The sequence below is a fragment of the Schistocerca serialis genome, chromosome 5, assembly GCF_023864345.2.
Source record: "Schistocerca serialis cubense isolate TAMUIC-IGC-003099 chromosome 5, iqSchSeri2.2, whole genome shotgun sequence".
Taxonomy (NCBI): domain Eukaryota; kingdom Metazoa; phylum Arthropoda; class Insecta; order Orthoptera; family Acrididae; genus Schistocerca; species Schistocerca serialis.
Window position 1 is genome coordinate 274411838 of NC_064642.1, and position 20983 is coordinate 274432820.

The window sequence follows — 20983 nt, forward strand, 5'->3', positions numbered from 1 at the left end:
TCTAGAGACGTTTACTCCCAGCCTGTTTTGAAGACTGTTTTCTTATTTGGAAATTTGTGGTAAGATGTTATGGAACCAAACTGCTGAGGTCATCGACCCCTAAGCATACACACTACTTAATCTATCATAAACTAACTTATGGACAACACACTCACCCACACCCGAATGAGGACTCAATCTCCAACAGGGGGGGGGGGGGGGCGAACTGTTGAAAGCCACCCTAGACCACGCGGATACCCCACGTGGCTGTTGGCTGTTCTTCTGTCATGTTATACTTACTTAAAACAGGATAATTTCGAGCATTCTGCTGCAAGTGCTAATCGCAGGGATCGTTTTGTCAAAAAGAAGTCTATGGATACCAGTGACTGTATGCTGGCCCTTATTTCGATTGTACAAGAGCTGGGATTCTTGCAACACATCGGTCAGGGAACCTGTAGATCACATAGTTAATGTGAAACTGTTAGCAAAAATAAAGTAAAACTGAAGACAGACAGCAGAAAGTGTATTGATTTGATATTTTCTGCTGAAGAGTCGAGGTCCCGCAACCATCCTATATAAAGTCAGACTTGCAGAGATTTGTGGTCATCTTTAGAGAGCGTTTATCTGGTGCAGGTTCTAACTCAGCTCTGGGTACGTATTTTACTGAGGCGAGTCCCCCTATTACCAGTATTTCATCCAACCATTCAGCGTTTCATAGGGAACGTAAGGGCAAAACTCTTGATGTTCTCGAAGAACTAGAAATTTACCGTGCCTTAAAGCATCCTCTTAGTCATTCTCTCAACACCCAACCTGGACTGAAACATAAATCGGTCTTAGCTAATATTTAATTAAACGTACATCTGTTTGTCCTTATTCTGATTCTTTGTCTCTGCCTCTCTACCCCATTCCCCATCTTTGAGTCTTTTGACGGTTCGATACTTTGTGGGTCCCTCTCCATTCAGTTTTTTCAAAGAGTTTCAAGATTTCCTATCATTTTTCTCACTCTCAGTCCACCATAGCTCTTCGGCACATGCGTCACCTTTCTTGCGGAGGCGCGCCAGGAGGTGCGCTGGCTCCGAGGCGAGCTCTCGGTGCGCCAGCGGGCAGCTGGTGACGTGCGTGACCCTCTTCTCTCGAAAGAAGAATCCACCACCGTCCAGGGCCGCTCTGCTGCCCGGGATCCGTGATCCGCTCTCGACTGCTGGCGAGCGTACCGCCCGAGTGCAAAGAATAGGTTTGGCCGGGCCGAGCGGACGAGATCGGTCGGACGGAGTCAGCTGTCCGTCTCCAGTGCAGACAGTCTCTGCCCGATCTCTATCGCGGTCAGCACATCGGTATCCGGAAGACATCATTTCGGCTACTTTCCGTCTGTCCGGCAGTCGACAGGAGACCGTGTGAGCAGCGACTCACGGGAGAGAGAGAGAGCCGTCCGCCACGAGATGACACCCTCAACACCTAAGCTAGCCTACTAAAGTGCGCGCAAAATGCCGTGGTAGCTAGATGTGTGGTCGGCTGGAGAAGAGTAGGGAGAGCAGGAGTGGTGGGAGGTCGCTCAGAGCGCTGTAGGGGAATGCCGAGCGCTGGAGGGGAAGCCTATGTTCGCATTCCTTGTAAATATTAAGTGGGGTCCCTCCATGCCCACTCTTGCATGGTGACCATTCAAAAAGATCCACTGTCACCTCCGCTTTCGTTAGTATCTAAAAAGTATTCCGCCGAAGATGAAGCGATTTATTTTCGCCTGGCTTGCTAACCACTTCCAACTTTCAGTGAGGTGTCATTAGCGGCGAATTTCAAGTAAAACCTATTCATTTTTCAGGTTGCCATGTCAATTTTTTTTTTCCTGAAGACCGCCGAGCTTACACTGTCTCAACTTACTAACGTGGTGTACAGACACAGTTGCGAGATACTTTTGAAACAGTAGTTTATTAATTTTATGACTTGAGGAACTGAGGACTGAGGAAAAGAGAAGTCAGTAGCTTATGAAAAAGCACATCCTCGGTACAAAAAACGTGTAATGTCTTCACATACGTTGTTCGAAAACCCATAGCATTTCTCGTTTCATCAGCTATCACTGGCATTTATAAATTACATTCTTTCGCCGAAAAAGTCTGTACTTATTGGAATAACACTGTAGATAATGAAGCATTACATAATAACGATATGAAAGAAGAATCCACCACCGTCCAGGGCCGCTCTGCTGCCAGGGATCCGGGATTCGCTGTCGACTGCTGGCGAGCGTACCGCCCGAGAGCAAAGAATGGGTTTGGCCGGGCCGAGCGTACGAGACCGGTCTGACGGAGTTAGCTGTCCATCTCCAGTGCAGACAGTCTCTGCACTGTGCTATCATTAGCCAAGTGTGAGTGCTATCATTAGCCAAAATCTTCTTTTGATAACTGAAACCGTTTACGAAATATGAGGAATGTTATGGCTATTTCACTCTGCCTTTATCACTGGCGCGGCGCGATCGTAAATGAGTATGCTTATTATTGGTGACAGATAGATACCTCTAACCAAGTCTAAACAAAAATCTGTACGTTAGCTGTCATAATCAACAACATATCATCTAATATGCACCAAACGCAAAACCATAGTGACCTCTGTTTTTCATTACACAGTTTTCCGAATTTCGCGCAGTGTCTTACTTTTACGTAAATATTTTCTAAATGATGTGCACATCACCATGCATCTAACATGTAAAGCTATAAGTAAAGAAAAATGAAATTTTTTACCGAATAGTTTCTGTAAAATCGTTTGAGACAGATTGCAGGGTCCGCTCCCCGATTCTGTCATCGCTGGCCGCCCGAAAGGTGGAAAATACGTATCAGCCACCACTTCCAAACAAGGGTATGTACTCGAGCAGCGCTTTGTACGAAAAGTGGTCACTGCGCATCGGCCACAGTATCCTGCACGAGCTATAACTGCCGACAGAGCCCCGCCAAGGAACTAAACCAAGCGAACCTGTTTCAAGTTGGTTAATTGTGAACATAGTGTGACATTGTGGCTCTCGCTTTGGAATTATTATACTCCGATCCTAGTGGCGCGGACATGTGCATGAGTAACATTTGTTGATGTCCTCTTTCACGTACCGTTCGCTGAGCCAACCTGATGGTACAAATTCCAGCGGTGTTTGGTTCAGTCGGAAAATTTGAAAGGTTGGACAGGGACAGATTTAACTCTCTGATACTTTTCAGTCCTTTGTTCTGGGTATGTACCAGTACATTTATAATTTTTCGTGAATTTAATAACCAGCGGACCCTTGCGAAACTTCCACACTCTTATAGTTTTAGATAATGACAGTATTTAGAATAAATGCAATCGTTGCTATAAAGTACTTGTGAGAATCAGCACAAAACATCGATGAAAATAAACCGAACGACGTGAAATAATAATCATGAATTTCTGATACATCTTTACATCTACATTTCCATATCCCCAAAAATGTGTTTTGCCTTCGGAAAGTTTGTCCCGCCTTGTACGACGAACAGAGACAAGGGATTGTAAGTGGGCCACATAACCTGTAGGATTAACTCGACAAACATCTTTAGTTACAGTAAGCACTTTAGAGCGTAGTAGCAATAGGTAAACCACAATTGAAGGCGACAATGACAATTACGGTTGTAGTTTCGGAAATATATTCATTTAGAAAAGTCAACTTGTACGACGGGCAGAGATAATGGACCACCGCAGTGGTCACGGTTATTATTTATGACACTGTCGTGTAAAATTTATCTAGTTAATAAGTACATTAAACAAAAAAATGGTATTTGTAATAAGATAATATTGAAAGATAGTGTCTTATTTCTGATTAGTAAGTTAGCTTCGTAAAATATAGGTATGAAGCTGGGCATCCAAGATGCCCTTTTACGTTTCTAGTTAAAATTTTCCAAAAATAGAGATTTGGTGCAAAATCAATTTTCAGTGTCAGAAGCCGATTGTAAACCTTTCTAGCGATATCTCATTCATCCCTTTACGATTAGTATGTGTCGAGAAAAAGAGATGTTTACTTGAGAAATAATATGTATTACGGACTTTTTTGTATTATGAACTTCTGAGGGTCACGTAATTTGTGTCATCATTTGTGACTTTTCTGCCAGTCAAGATTACCTTCAATGGGGTCTATGTTTCTGGAAACACCTTGTGTATTTATTTTAGATGTACCCAATGTTGGTGTCACTGGACCAGTGTGTTTTCAGGCATGTCCTGACTAGTGGGAGTAATCACAGTTTAAGTCCTGTCTGTCGAGTTACAGTGGATCCTCTTGATTGTTTATAGCTCGATCATTTGCATTGCACCTTGCTACTGTATTGTTAAAGTTGCTCTGATCGTACACCACACCGGGAGGTAAAGCAGATTCTGTTGTTGTTGTGAATGATGTTCAGTTCACACTGCCGAGTCCTTCGACTTCCCAAGTAACTACTGATGGCCTGGCTGTGTATCACAAACAAAATGCAATTAGTCTTATCGAGCAATCAGACACCATTGTTCCCTCACATTAATAATACTAATATATTCGGAAAGCATCTCCGAACAGCCTCTAAAATTTTATATCTCTTGACATGGTCAATTATTTGGAACAGTTGTCTCAATTCTCAGTGTCACCTTCATTTGTCTACATCGCGAGCTATAAATTAACATGAGAGCTTTCGATTATGCTAGAAATCATCTTCATAAAATATTGTTCCAGTATAAACACGTCACCCGTGTACAATCAAGTACTAAGTCATTAGAGCCTCAAGGAGGGGTTCTGGTTCACACCGTTTATGAAAAAATTGTGGTTATAAAACATTTACTAGAATGCAAGAGGAATGATCAATTTGGATTTTGTGGCAACGCTTACTGTGTACTCTATTACAAATGTGGCGGACTCTCATATCACATAATTTTCATCTTTACTTACATTTGGTTAGGAGATCTCTCCTCGTAATTATCTTCGAGAAACACCTTTTTACTTCGCTGGCACTATGGGATCGGGAACTGACAATGATGTAGCACCTACAATGGCCTGCATTACTTCTGCTTCGGTACGTAAAGAGTCAGGCAGACAAATGTTACGTTTTAGAGACCGCCGTAACTTAAGTGGCGGGGAAAGCAGCCCATGCGCAATGTTTGAGACACATTCGTTATTCGTTGCCATTTCATTAACATGGAGTGTATTTGTCTATAACACGTATGTTTTAACCGGTCATTTGGTAGTACATTACGCAGAGAAGACTTCGCCATCAATGCAGTGTTGGTCGACACGGTGCTGTCCCAAGTCGCCCTACAGTAATAAAAGTCGTTAAAAACTTCAGAACAGGAATAGCAGAGAGACTTGAAACACTTCTGACAGTTATCACAGCAGAAAACGTCAAGGAAGTTCGACAAGCTGTGGAGGCCAACCCTCGGCGTTAAACAGAACGACATGGTCACACTTTGCGCATTTCAGACAGGTCATTTCGCCACTTTCTGCAGTTACACCTCCACTTTCATCCTTTTAAAATCATGATGGTTCAAAAAATGAAGCAGAATGACGGAGGAATATGTTTGCAGCAAGGATGCTGTAAATGTTGGAAAATGACGTTATTCTGATAATGTACCCCACGGACGATGGAACTCGCCGTCGGTGGGGTGGCTTGCATGCCTCAGCGACATAGATAGCCGTACCGTGGGTGCAACCACAACAGAGGAGTACCTACTGAGAGGCCGGACAGACGTGTGGTTCCTGAAGAAGGGCAGCAGCCTGTCCAATACTTGCAAGGTCGACGGCCTCGATGATTGACTGATCTGGCCTTGTAACAGCAGCCAAAACGGGCTTGCTGTGCTGGTACTGCGAACGGCTGAAAGCTAGGGGAAATGCAGCACTACTGCACGGTTAAAAGGTATGTTATCTCCATGGTTAAAATATGACGGAGATAAAATAGTCCTCCATTCACATATCCAGGCGGTGTCTACTCAGGAGGATGCAATCATCAGGAGAAATAAAACTGGCGTTCTACGGATCAGAGCGTGGGATGTTAGATCCCTTAAATGGCGTGTAGGTTAGGAAATTCAGAAAGGGAAATGGATAAGTTGCTGTTAGATAAGATTTCTGGTCAGATGCATACAGGGCTATAAAACAGCATAGTAAACGCATTATCGTAGCCAAGAAGCCACGAAGTCCGTGCCTACCACAGTAGTACACATTTATATGCCAACTATCCCCACAGATCATGGAGAGACTCTAGAAATGTATGATGATGTAAAAGAAATTATTCAGGTACCTAAAAATTTTATTCTCACATGGGACTTGTTATCGATAGTAAGAAAATGAGGAGAAGAAAAATTGGTAGATGAATGTGGACTCGGGGAAAGGAATGGAAGAGCAAGCCACCTGGTAGAATTTTGCACAGAGCATAATTTAATCATTCCCAACACTTGACTGAAGAATCATAAATAAAAGGTTGTATAGTTGAAAGATACCTGGAGACACTGGAAGGTTTGAGACTGGTTATATCGTGGTAACACAAAGGTTTCCGAACCAGACTTTAAACTGTAAGACATTTCCAGGGGCAGATGTGGACTGTGACGTCAATTTACTGGTTTTGAACTATAGATGAAAACGAAAATTGGATAAAGTTCGAAATTAAGGAGATGGTATCTGGATAAGTGGAAAGAACCATAGGTTGCTGGAAGTTTCACAGGGAGCAATAGGCAACAGTTGACTAAAACAGGGGAAGGAATACAGTAGAAGACGAAGTGGAAGCATTAAGAGACGGAATAGTGAAGGTAGCAGGGGATAGAATATGTAAAATGATAAGGCCTAGGAGAAATCCTTGGATAACGCAAGAGACACTGATTTTAACAAATGAAAGGAAAAAAAATAAAAATTTAGCTAATGAGTCAGGTGAAAGGGAATACAAACGTTTAAGAAAGGAAATTGACAGCAAGTGCAAAATGGCTATGCAGGAATGGCTGGAGGAAAAATGTAACTATTTAGAAGCATATTTCAGTACTGGAAAGATGTATACTGCCTACAGGAAAATGAAAGAGGCCTTTGGGAGAAAGAGAATCAGCTGTATGAATGTCAAGAGTTCAGATGGAAAATTATTCCTAAACAAAGAAGGGAAACTGAAAGGTCGAAGGAAAATAGAGAGGACTATACAAGGGAGATGTACTTCAGGGCAACATTATAAAAGTGGAAGAGGACTGAGATGAAGATGAGAAGGGAGATGTGATACTACGTGGAGAATTTGACAGAGTACTAAATGATCTTAGTCGAAACAAACCCTCGGGATTACATGACACCCCGTCAGAACTGCTGATAGCCCTGGAAGAGCCAGCCGTGGTAAAACTTCTATCTGGTGTGCAAGATGTATGAGACAGGTGAAGTACCTTCACACTTCAAAAAAAAAAAAAAAAAAAAAAAGCAATAATTCCAATGCTAAAGAAAGCAGGTGCTGACAGTGTGACCATTACCGAACTGTCAGTTTAATAAGTCTTGGTTGCAAAACACTACCACGAATCCTGTACAGAAGAACGGAAAAAATGGTAGAAGCCGACCTCGAGGAAGATCAGTTTGGATTCCGGAGAAATGTAGGAACACGGGAGGCAATATTGACCCTACCACTTACAGCCGGCCGCGGTGGTCCCGCGGTTCTAGGCGCGCAGTCCGGAACCGTGCGACTGCTACGGTCGCAGGTTCGAATCCTGCCTCGGGCATGGATGTGTGTGATGTCCTTAGGTTAGTTAGGTTTAAGTAGTTCTAAGTTCTAGGGGACTGATGACCACAGCTGTTAAGTCCCATAGTGCTCAGAGCCATTTGAACCATTTGAACCACTTACACTCGAGATAGGTTAATGAAAGACAAATCTACGTTTATGGCATTTGTAGGGGTAGAGAAAGGCTTTGACCATGTTGACTGGAATATTTTCCTTAAAACTCTGAAGGTAGCAGGGATAGGACATACGGGGTGAATGATATTTACAGCTTGTACGGATATCAAATGGGAGTTATAAGAATCTAGGGGCATGTATGGGAAGCAGTGGTTGAGAAGGGAGTCAGACAAGGCTGTAGCCTATCCACGATGTTATTCAATCTGAACGTTGAACAAGCAGTAGAGGAAACAAAAGAAAAATTTAGAGCAGGAATTGAAGTTTAGGGAAAAGAAATAAAAAAAACTTTGAGGTTTGCCAATGAAATTGCAATTCTGTCAAAAAGAGCAAAGAGCTTGGAAGAGCAGCTGAACAGAATGGACATTGTCCTGAAAGGAAGCATATAAATTAACGTCAACAAAAGCAAAAAAAGGAAAATGGGATGCTGTCGAATCAAATAAGGTGATGCAAGTGATGTAGATTATGATAGGAGACACTTACAGCATTAGATGAGTTTAGATATTTGGGCAGAAAAATAACTTATGATGACCAGAACAGAAAGGATAAAAAACATAGACTAGAAATGGCCAGAAAAGCATTTATGAGAAAGAGAAATTTGTTGACACCGAAAATACAATTAAGCGCTAGGAAGTTTTTTCTGAAAGTATTCGTCTGGCGTGTAGCCATGTATGGAAGTGACACTCGTACGATAAACTATTTAGACAAGAAGAGAACGGAAGCTTTTGAAATGTGGTGTTATAGGAGAATGTTTAAGATTAGTTGCGTATATCACGCAGCTAATGAGGAGGTACTCAACAGAACGGGAAGAGACAAGAAATTTGTGGCACTCTTTGACCAAAAGAAGGGATTGGTTTATATGACACATTCTGAGACATCAAAAGATAACCAATTTAGTACTGGAGGGAATGGTGGAGGAGTAAGAATCTTAGAGGAAGACCAAGAGATGAATATTGTAAGCATATTCAGAAGGATGTAGGTTGCAGTGGATATTCGGGGATAAAGAGGCTCACACAGGATAGAGTAGCCTGGAGAGCTGGCTGAAACAAGTCTTCAGAATGAAGGCCGCAACAACAAACAGCGCCGGCCGGAGTGGCCGAGCGGTTCTAGGCGCTACAGTCTGGAACCGCGCGACCGCTATGGTCGCAGGTTCGAATCCTGCGTCGGGCATGAATGTGTGTGTGATGTCCTTAGGTTGATTAGGTTTAAGTAGTTCTAAGTTCTAGGGGACTGATGACCTCAGAAGTTGAGTCCCATAGTGCTCAGACCCATTTGAACCATTTTTGAACAAACAGCGCGTGATGAGGCTCATTTTCACTTATCGGATGCTGTGAATAAACGAAGTTACCGGTACTGTCAGGAAAATAATTCACGAAAACTCCACGACAGGCCCAATTTTCCATCATTGGGCCCTACTTTTTCCGAGAAAATTGTCGCATTGTGACTGTGAACTCACAATGTTACCTTACGATGTTGCGATAATTTTTTATGTCAGAATTGAGAAGATATCACATTTACTTTGGTTATGTTTGCTTTCAGCAGGACGGGGCTACTTCCCATACCTCGAAACAACCCATTGCTTTTCTAAAGAAACATCTTCCAGATCGCTTCATTTCTTTGCATGGGCACATGGAATGGCCTCCTCGATCTCCGGATTTTTCTCCGCGCCATCATTTCTTATTGAGCTATCTGAAATCTCTGGTTTGCTTTGGAAAACTACCGACTCCTGAAGATCTTTAAGACGTCGTTCGTAGAGAAATTCCCCTTTCTGTATTCGAAACGTGTAAGGACAATTTTTTCACTCGCCTTAACAATGCCTGGATAAGAACAGCTGCCACTTTGATTATGTCATTTCTCGCTCCTGAATTGCAACGCATTCTTGTTTATGCTGTATGTTTATTGAACTAGGTTGTATTTGTAATGTTTGAGAAATATTGCAACGTAACCTTCCAGTACTGGTGGTGGTAAAAGTCCACCTAGTAGGTAGATTACCGTCGCTTGACATGTCCTACGGCTCCTGCAAGCTACTGCCTGTAGTAAATGGTTTCTTACATTCGTGTGGTCCACGAAATTACTGGCCCCTGCGAGTTATTGCTGGGTATTAATAATTTCTAGCGGAAGGTTTTAACGAACCGGTAGAAATTTGAACGCAACGGATAACGCATTTTTTTGAACCACTACAGAAGGCATCTATACAGGGCTTAATAGGCATTAAATAGCTTTTATTTGCTTTCATGATCCAGAATTAGACTGTGGTACTGACTGCTACCTATTCTTTATGATGGAAGGACTAAATAATCAGTAGAGCGTAGAGATTAATTGATATTTATTCAGTACCGATGCTATTTCACCAACTAGTCGTGTTTCTCTTGCAATGTACATCATTAAAACACGTCTCTAGTTAACATGGTTCAGTTTCGCCACGTAATTATGGAATGGGACAGAGGAGCGCAGACCTGGCTTCAATGTAATTCTATACAATTATACCTAATTATACCTAAACCCTCAGTTATTACATTCAGCTACTATACATTACTCAGACCAAGTTCCACAAAGACAATACAAGCAAAACTAGGTCAGGGTGGAAGAGTATTACGCAAATCTTTGTCAAATCAGTGGGCATTAAAACCCAATACTTTTCCTAGTGGCACGGGTATTTTACTTAACGCACAACATCGCCAACAAATCAACTCGTTATGGGTGTGCACAAGAAACATCACTTCAGTGCTGTTCAACCCACATGGCCAAGTTTCAATAGCCAACAGAAACCCAGAAAAATATGGACACACACGATTATTCCTTCCCTATTTTACACTCGCTCACTATCGTATGATTATTCATCGTGTACAATACATTTTCAGACCGAAACTACAATTTATCAATGCGGCAGTTGCTCCAACTGACCACGTGACGCGAAAGCAAGTTCACAAAGAAAACATATGGAAAAGAAATAAAAACCCCCAAAATATTACTGTAAATGGAAGAGCAGATTAAAATACATTGAATGAGTGAATTTCCGCTAAGCACGGAGCAATAACGTGACCGTGAGCTTAAGGCACATGGTGCGTTGCCTGAACAAGGCACTAACGCAAGGTCTACTGAAATTCGAGTAAATTAAGAAAATCAATTCCCTTATGGGGTTCAGTGCTAATTTCGCGCCTGATTTCAACATCTGGACTTCATTACAGAGCAGATTTCAGGCAATCTAATACCTATGCTAAAATTACCAAAACGAGAGCTGCGTCTCCACGTCTGTCCAGCACCACGACCCAGGAACAAGTGCCCTTCCAACCGAATTCGCCTAACCGTTCCGCTTACAAACGTGGTGGGGGTGGCGCGCCAACCTGACAGAGCCAATACGCGCGCTTCGTGTCATCTTTGCCCTGACCTGCAAACTTGGTCTCTGCTAAACTTGTTCACGCTTGGGGGTTGGTACTACCCTACCCCAGAACGACCATTCATGTAGTGTTACAATCTGTGCCTAAAGCTTTCTGCTATTTCACACACTCACTCATTTATACCGTCCAGGCCGCACAAAGGAAAGGAAAATGGGAAACGTGGTACACAACAGAAAAAGTTCAATAAATAACCCTGTTTAGTCCATTCCCTCCTTTTGGACACCAACTGAGGTATTACCTGCAAGAGAAGAAACTCTTGCCAATAATCTCTGTATGCTAGCAATTTAATAAAACATTGGAACGGTACAACAAGTTCCGTTTCAATACAAAAACTAAAATTAATTATAAAAAATAAATTTGTTAAAGTGTTATCCTGCAGCCGGATCCTGCACTTTGCTGTTGTCAGGAAACAGTGGATATGTTATAATGCAACTGAAAATGAGAATCCCACACACCACAATAATAAAGGAGGTAGTAAGAGAAACAAATATTGCCCTCCTCCCAGTTTAGTAAGCAAGAAGAAACGAAATCCCTGCTTCTTCTGCATCTGACGTGGGCTAGTGGATGAGGCTACCGTTAGGGGAGCCGCGCTTACCCCTTTTACGAGGAACACGATACCGTGCTACTAATTTGGGCAGCGCTCTAAGTCAGGCCGGGAGAAGTCCCTAGCTGGGGAATGCCGGCCGGCACGGAACGGAGCGTGCAACGCGATACCTTTCGACTCTGGACATGCCGGTCGTAGCGCCCGGGTTACAACGGCTCTGCAGCGGACGTACCGGAATAAGGCCTTCCGCTTCTGTTTCCATTTGCCGCGGGCACCGCTGGAGAGAAGACGAGCCGCAGGGCTGGCGTGGGAAGGAGACGGCAAACGGGGCCGGGCTCTGCCGCTATGCTGGTTGGTTTCGTTCCTGGAAGCCGCGGCTATTTCCGCAGAGGGCGGCTGCGGCGGCGGCGGCGGTGGCGGTGGCGGCGGCGGCGGCGTTGGCGTTGGGCAAGCGGCTTGTTTGTGACATCATTGAGCCGAGCGGATACGCCAGTTAAAAAGTTCCCGTCCGCCAAGCCGTGGTCAGTTTGTGGTGGACCTCTGCGCGGCCGCGTGCTCGCAACGACCGCTCCAGCGCTTGCCTGTCCCAGCACGATGACGTCATGGGGTGGTTCATGCCACCGTACAAGCGGCTGCCCACCCCCTGGACAGAGGACGAAGGTTTGTGTGCAACACAGCTGATTTTCACCTCTCGGCTCAGCTTTTATTGCTTATTTTATTTGCTTGTGCCTCTAAGTACGAAACTGCTAATATCCACTCAATTTTCTAAAGAAAAAAGTCATATTTCCTGTTTTTTCTTATTAAACTGTCCGCTGCTCGTGGTCTTGCTGTAGCGTTCTCGCTTTCCAAGCACAGGGTCCCGGGTTCGATTCCCGGTGGGGTCAGGGATTTTCCCTGCCTCGTGATGACTGGGAGCTGTGGTGTCGTCTTCATCATCATCATCATCATCATCATCATTTATCCCCATTACGGTCGGAGGAAGGCAATGGCAAACCACCTCCACTAGGACCTTGCCTAGTACGGCGGTGCGTTTCACCTGCATCGTTCCCCTACGCTCTGTCATGGAGTATGGGACTTTATCATCTTTTTAAACTGACATCCATGTAACAGTGTATTTACAATATTGGACGAAAATACGGAAACACCGTGAGAAACTCATGCCTATATAAATCCAGGTACTATCCAAGCCTGCAGGTAGTGCATTCTGTTTGGCCATGAACGGCGAGTGTGCAATCTTTTCAATACGTTGCAAGTGTCAGTCTTGGCAGAACAATGATCTGTGTGGCTGTCAGTGCACCATCGCGGTCCTAAGTGAATTCTAACGTCGGCAAATTGTTTTTCCTCGCATGGTGGGTGCTTCTGTAATAACGGGAACCGGAATGCTTGTTTTTGAAATAACACCCCACCATTTGACTGTTTTGCTGTTTATTTAAGTACATCCCAGGATACGGCCTTTATGTCATTTTTAAGTGTTTGGTTTTATGTCTTTAACAGGTATTGCAGGACACGGGTTGTACTTAAATAAACAGTAAAACAGGCAAATGGCGGAGTGTTCCTTTAAAAAATACTGCATGACTGTTGCATAGCAACATCGAAAACTGATGTTTCCAGCCGGCCGGAGTGGCCAAGCGGTTCTAGGCGCTACAGTCCGGAACCGCGCGATCGCTACGGTCGCAGGTTCGAATCCTGCCTCGGTCATGGATGTGTGTGATGTCCTTAGGTTAGTTAGGTTTAAGTAGTTCTAAGTTCTAGTGGACTGATGACCACAGCAGTTAAGTCCCATAGTGCTCAGAGCCATTTGAACCATTTGACACTAGTAGTCTTCTGTTGGCCATTTGAACCATTTTTTTGATGTTTCCAGAGGCATTGTATCGAAGACTTACATCGGCTACAGGAACGGCGGGAAATACCATCCGTTAAGTCACAAAGCGGACGAAAGTGATCATGACTGACGGCCATTTAAGGGGTGTCTGACGAAAATGAAGATGACGACAACTGCGGAAGTCACTGCAGAAATGAATGTCACTATCGACAACCCGGTCAGCACAAAAACAACATGAAGGTAGCTCTATAGGCTGGAAATTATACAGCGAGCAGGAATTCCAAAACCACGCATCAGTGATGCAAATTCGCGTTATGTGATAACGCGGTACCGAAGCCATGAAACCTGAACTATGGACCGTCATTTATGGCCTACTTTACGTCTTAAGAGCCATATATGACAGGGGTTTGGTGATGATTTGAACAGCCGTATCCCATGGTATCCATTGACCCCACGGCTGTTCTTCAAGGCCGCATTACTGCCAAGGATTATGTGACTATTTTGGCTGATCAGACACATTCCAAAATACAGTGTTTGTTCCTGAAAGCTGAGGCTGTGTTCCAAGACGACAGGGCCCTGTTCACACGTCTCGCATCGTCCAGGACTGGTACTGTGAGCACGAGAATGAATGGTCGCATTTTCGGTGGCCACCACGATCACGCGATCTCAATATTACTGAGCCTTTACCGTCCACATCAGAAAGTAGCATGGGTGATCGCTATCCATCTCCGTCATCGTTATCTGAAGCTGCCACTATTTTGCACCATATTAAGCGTGGTTCAAAAATGGTTCAAATGGCTCTGAGTACTACGGTACTTAACTTCTGAGGTCATCAGTCCCCTAGAACTTAGAACTACTTAAACCTAACTAACCTAAGGACATCACACACATCCATGCCCGAGGCAGAATTCGAACCTGCGAACGTAGCGGTCGCGCGGTTCCAGACTGTAGCGCCTAGAATCGCTCGGCCATTCCGGCCGGCAAGCATGGTAATGTGTAGTGTTTATGGTGTTTCTCTCGTATTGTTGTCCATTCCGAGTATGAGGATTAAGATTACGCATCAGAATTTGTGACAAAATTGTGTGCTGGACATGGACGCGAACCAGGATAATTGGCATTTGTACAGAGCGCAGTTCCTAATGTTCAATCCTACTCCATTTCTCGGACAGACTCAAAGCTTCGGCTTACTATTAAAAACTTTTCACCTCTTCGAAACTACCTAGCAAGGGGTTTACACAGGGAGTTAAAAAAAGGTATTCCATATTTTGAGAGGTGGTAGGCCTAATACAGACCAAAGCAAGAAAAACATTCAAGTAAATATGGGTCTAAAACGCATAGCTTAAGAGCTATAAGCACTTGTTGCTCTTTACTACTGTGAAACACGTTTCTTCCGCTGTAAATTCTTTGCTAATACGAACGACCTACAGATTGCAGTAAACCAATGGGGACGCATTACTCGGTTTTTGTCCATAAATATTATAAAATAAGGAAACATACAGCTGTAAACCGTGTTCACAGTTTTGGGTAAGTGCAGCGTATACCGTAGTTCCAATCGAGCCAGTTTTTGTCTCGATAAATTTGTAAAATGCTTTTATATTTTATATTTATCTTTGCACTTACCAGCATAAAGTCAGACTTTATTCCACATGGTAAATGGCAAAATGGCAAATTCGGTCTGACGAATGGAAGTATCTGTCGAGCTCGTGTCCTGTATGCGGAAAAAATCCAGAGTGCACGATACCATCTGCATAATTATTGCTCTTTTTTGTTAGTTCATTTGTTTACTGCATCCTGCAGATCTATCGTAATAGCGAAGAGGTTGCAGTAGAAGAGATCAGTTTCACAGTAAGATGGACAAGTGCTCAAAGCTCTTAAGACATGTATTTTAGAGTTCAGTTTATTCGTCATTTTTTTCTTGTTTGTTCCATACTACCACCGTTCGAAATAAGGAATACTTCTTATTACATCTTGCATAAGAAGTTAGTATGTCAACATCGCCTATATCCTACAACCATCAGTTTTAGCAATTCATTGCTATCTTCAGATATCGTAATTAATCCTCACACAGCTTCAGCCTCCTTAATCATATGACGACATAATTTGTAGCAATTCGTGACGTTTTGAATGTGTATAACTTGAGTTTTATATATCATGGCAAGCTGTTATCTGATTAATTATTACATCTGACGATGGCAATAAACTGCCGAAATCGGTAATGTGAATGTAGTAGTAATTAGGCAATCTTGACAGAGTAAATTACTGTAGGGACGTTTATAACGTCGCATGCTCCTGTTTGACAATATGTCAAATGTTCAAACAAATTTCGGGCTTGCAGCCGGTCGTCGTTCAATACTCCGCACGATATATATTTTAAAATTCACAATATGCCAAATTCTTAGCAACAGTTTGAAGCTATGAGTCGGTCCATGAGAGCTATCGGATAGCTCAGTTGCCAGCGTATTGCCCGACAAGAGGCACATCAGATACCTATCCAGCCATCCAGAATTAGGTTTTGTTGTTTCCCTGTATCGCTTGACGCAAATGCCGGAACGGTTCCTCGCAAAAGTACACGGTCTATTTCCTTTCCCACTCGTACCTGTGCGAGATCGAAGTTCGCTTCCAATTACCTCCTCGTCCTCGGAGCTAAATCTCCAGCTTCCATCTTTACGAAAAGCAGACGACTTGTTTCGGATCCCGGTTCGGCACACAAATTTTAACTGCAGCTTATATGCCACTAATATGAATGTCACTTCTGTCATTCAACGTTATTAGAGGCAAAGTTACGAAGAACGAAACGCAGTATTTCGCTTCTTATTCGAAGATTGTTCAGCTTAATATTCAGGATGTGCTACCATTAAAATTCTAGTTACGTATTTCTTTCATACACATTTTAAAATAATATTTGATAAATCATGACGGCAGCACACTCTAAGGACAAAATAGATGGTTTCAGCGTCCATCCTGTTTCGGAACGACCAAGTTTGGTCCCAAGCAAAATAAACGAAAACGTGGTTAATAAATTTCACGCCGGCCAGAGTGGCCGAGCGGTTAAAGGCGCTACAGTCCGGAACCGCACGACCGCTACAGTCGCAGGTTCGAATCCTGCCTCGGGCGTGGATGTGTGTGATGTCCTTAGATTAGTTAGGTTTAAGTAGTTCTAAGTTCTAGGAGACTTATGACCACAGCAGTTGAGTCCCATAGTGCTCAGAGCCATTTGAACCATTTGAACCAATAAATTTCATAACAGCGTTTTGAAAACGTGAGTAAGCTATCACGGTAAAATGAGCTCCCGGTTACCAAATACCTTTTTGTCCTAAACAACAGAGTAACAAAGAAGGCAAAGACAACTATGCAGAATGAAAGAACATTAGAAATTCACATGTATGAACACAATGTGAGTGAAACATAAAACTGGGAAAAACTATTGAATCCTATAAACCAGGGTCATAGATCATCTTCTACGGTAAAGCTAAAGGCTAAAAATGACAATCATTCAGACGTTTTTGCCGCCATGCCTCATTAACTTCGTAGAGCGCAGCATTATGATGATGTTTGGTTTGTGGGGCGCTCAACTGCGCGGTTATCAGCGCCCGTACAAATTCCGAACCTTTGCTCAGCTCAATCTCGCCACTTTCATGATGATGATGAAATGATGAGGACAACACAAACACGCAATCATCTCGAGGCAGGTGAAAATCCATGACCCCGCCGGGAATCGAACCCGGGACCCCGTGTTCGGGAAGCGAGAACGTGACCGCGAGGAGCGCAGCATTAGTCACTCTGTGTGTTTGTAGGGCTGCGGCTTGTGACACTGCGAGAGACCTCAAGTGTTTTGTTTACAGTGATGCCGAAAGCGGTTCCTGACAGGCTCGCCTATTTACTGCTGGTATTTCCCAGAACAAAGATGCACTCAGTGGCAAACACGTTCTGCAACACACGAGAAACACGTGATTCCTAAAAAAGCTATTGGCTAATGTTCATGTAAGCCCATTGCGAACGACAGGGAATCCGTAAAACTGCTAAAATCAATATTCACACGTACTGACTGCAACAAACTCTGAAATGAACACAGAACAGCTGAGTCGTTCACGCGGTATTTTCATCGATTTGACTCCACGAGAACTTTCCAGTGTTTTTGAGATAGCTTTGTTTACTGATGAGGCCAGATTTATTCTAGATGGTCAATAAAATTCATATTACTTCAGTGAAAAAAACTGATGAAAGTAAATTATGGTACAAATGTACATCGTTGTGCACCCTGTGACGGAAAACTCAACATGAACTGTATATTTATTTATTTATTTACATTTTGGGCCAATCAGTTTTCTGACTGGTTTGTTGCGGCCCGACACTATTTCCTCTCCCGCGCCAACCTCTTCGTCTCAGTGTAGCACTTGTCCCCAATTATGTACTGTATGTACCTCAGTCTCTGTCTTCCCCTACAGTATTCGCCCTCTAAGGATCCCTCTAGTACCATGGAAGTTATACCTCAATTTCTTAACATATGTCATATTATCCTGTCCCTTTCCACATATTCCTTTCCTCTCCGATCCTGCGCAGAACGTCCTTATTCCTTACTTTATCTGTCAACATAATTTTCAGCATTCGCCTGTAGCACTATATCTCAAACTCTTCGATTCTCTTCTGTTCCGTTTTTCCCACAGTCCACGTTTCACTACCATACAATGCTGTGCTCCAAACGTACATTCTCAGAAATTTCTCCCTCAAATTAAGGCCCATGCTTGATACCAGTAGACTTCTCTTGGCCAGAAATTCCCTTGTTGCAGTGATAGTCTGCTTCTAATTTATCTTCAGATGACCATCGAAGCTCGCATGAATATGATTGGCAGACGTCTAGTCGATATATCATGGTATGAAATAAACGACGACCGGATGCAAGCCAGAAATTTGTTTCAACATTCAGTTTGCTGGGAAAGTGTTAACGTTCATTTAACAATGAAATAAATATAAATATTTAAGAAGTGGAGGCCTACATGTATTTAAACTATCTGCGAAGATTCTTGTTGTGGATTACGATTGGATAATGAAGTTGAACTAAAAAGAAAGATCACCAAAATGGTACTGGAAAGTAATCTCAAAGACCAAAGCACTCTGCTTTTCAACGAAGAGTAGAGTTATTGGAAGTTAAATTCCTAATTTGTGTGGCGACAGTGTAGGTGATTTACAGTTATTAATCTTATTAATGCATAGACGACTTTTAAATGCCTTTAATACTCAGAAATTATGAAAGTAGATACTTTTCAAGTGTAAAAGTATCCATAGTGTTCCATATTTATGGTTTCAGCATCGGATATAGTTTCGCGCTGTAGTCTAGAGTCACTTTGAAGAGTGGCGTGGGGAAGAGGCGGGTGTTTAAGTTTTCTGTTGGTGGCTAGTTATGTTTGTTCGTTTCTCTACGATTGTCTGGGATCGAATTTACGTTCGTCTATATTACGTTCATACCCTTGCATGTCCATCACAATGTTCTTACGACTGATCTAGCCCATTAATTAAAGTAACTTATTATTTTTATGCGCGATGATAACTACGATGATACTTGTTTATAATCTACAGGCATCGGAGGGGAAGAGTGGGAGAGAAGGAGGCACCATGTATCGTATATCATTTTTAAGTTCGTTAAATTCCTCCCTAATCACGATTCCTTCTGGAGAAGTATCTTAGAATTTAAGATACACATATAGACCTCATGGGTATGAACACAGTACCGATTGGAAAGAGGGACTGTGCAACGGGCGGGTGCGTTAGAGTAAAAATATATTTATTAATCACAACGCAAATTAATTAAGCAATAATAAGGACTCGTGTCGATAAACAGTCAAAAGAACACTTATCTACACATTGCCATACACTTATAAGGACAAGATGTGCACATAGTTAAACAAACACAAGAATCCTATGACATTCTTTAAGTGGTCCCTTAATACATATTTACATAAGGGAAATCAGAAATATACAATAAAACATAATCACACATGCAGCCTGATTCCAGAGGCCTAGGGCAAGGGGAACAGAGAACGCTCAATTCACTTGCATGTGGATGCATAGAGGAACCCAACAACTTTTGCGAGAGTACCAGTACAAGACACGCTGTATCTTTTGGCCCAACAGTTTACAGCTAGAATCGTCAAGTTGTTTCGTCGTGTTCTAGCGACAACGTGCTTCTTGTACCGCGATGAATGTTACAGCAATGGGCTCACCACTGTCTCGTGCAGTCGCGAATTTTTTCTTGGAGCACCATAAAAAAATTGTTCAAATGGCTCTAAGCACTATGGGACTTAACATCCGAGGTCATCAGTCCCCTAAACTCAGAACTACTTAAACCTAACTACCCTAAGGACATTACTCACGTCCATGCCCCAGGCAGGATTAGAACGTGCGACCGTAGCAGCAGCAGCGCGGTTCCGGACTAAAGCGCCTAGAACCGCTGTGCCACAGCGGCCGGTGGAGCACCTTGAGGAGCAGGCTCTGAACTATGCGGTGTTGCGTCCGTCTTGTTTTCTAAGGTACGTCGATGACACCATCCTGATATGGCGTCGCGGTAAAAGTACACTTCAACAATTCATGTATCCCAACATGAAATTTACCCTCGAGACGGAGAAGGATGGCAAGCCGGCGGCTTTCCTGCCATACCGTTGGGCAAGTTAGGACGCGTACGGCAGAGACATGGATTGAGACCATTTCAACAGAGACCACGTGTGCACACTGCAGTCGTGGGGGCGGGCTCTGGATGTCCCAAGGATGCAACGACGGATGCTTGAGGCCTGTAGGGAAGCGGGAGCGACAGTTTCAAACGTGGCGCCCCCTAGCGCCACATGACGCCAGCGGGCCTTAGCTGCTAAGAGCTGCCCAACTCAACTTCCGCGTACGCGTCGTCTCGGCCCTCTGTGATTGGTGCCGGAGGACGTAACCGTAGGTATGTAACCGAGAAATCGTGCCAATCACGGCAGTCAGTAGTTTTACTCCTGACGACGATGGCGGACAATTTTATTCTAATTGACGATTTTGAAGGTTTTATTCAGAATTGCAGTTGTTTGTGACACGTGGCAATGCGACCGAAGTGCATTAATGTTCTTCGTGATTATTGTTGTCCCCATACCGGGTAGGCTATATAAGGGGCGTGAACAGTGTCAGATGTTGAGTGATGACTGTGAAGGACTCGGAGATACGGCATAGTCATGTGGAGAGCGTCAGAAGCAACTGAAGTAGTGACCTTTTGATTCAAAATGGCTCTGAGCACTATGGGACTTACCTGCTGAGGTCATCAGTTCCCTAGAACTTAGAACTACTTAAACCTAACTAACCTAAGGACATCACACACATCCATCCCCGAGGCAGGATTCGAACCTGCGACCGTAGCGGTCGCGCAGTTCCA

The 20983-nt window shown here is 43.4% G+C and overlaps 1 protein-coding gene across 2 annotated transcripts in view; it reads left to right on the top strand.

Moving 5' to 3' along the window:
• Positions 1 to 20983, top strand: part of LOC126481227 (nephrin-like) — a 667514-nt gene that overhangs the window by 152164 nt on the left and 494367 nt on the right. Inside the window, exon 1 of one of the 2 annotated variants that reach the window (XM_050104834.1) lies at positions 12291 to 12428. The exons of the other annotated variant lie outside the window; for it this stretch is intronic. Coding sequence (XP_049960791.1) covers positions 12371 to 12428 — 58 coding nt within the window. The 5' untranslated portion in view covers positions 12291 to 12370. Of the gene's footprint in view, positions 1 to 12290; positions 12429 to 20983 lie in introns of those variants that run through there. 2 annotated transcript variants of the gene reach the window in all.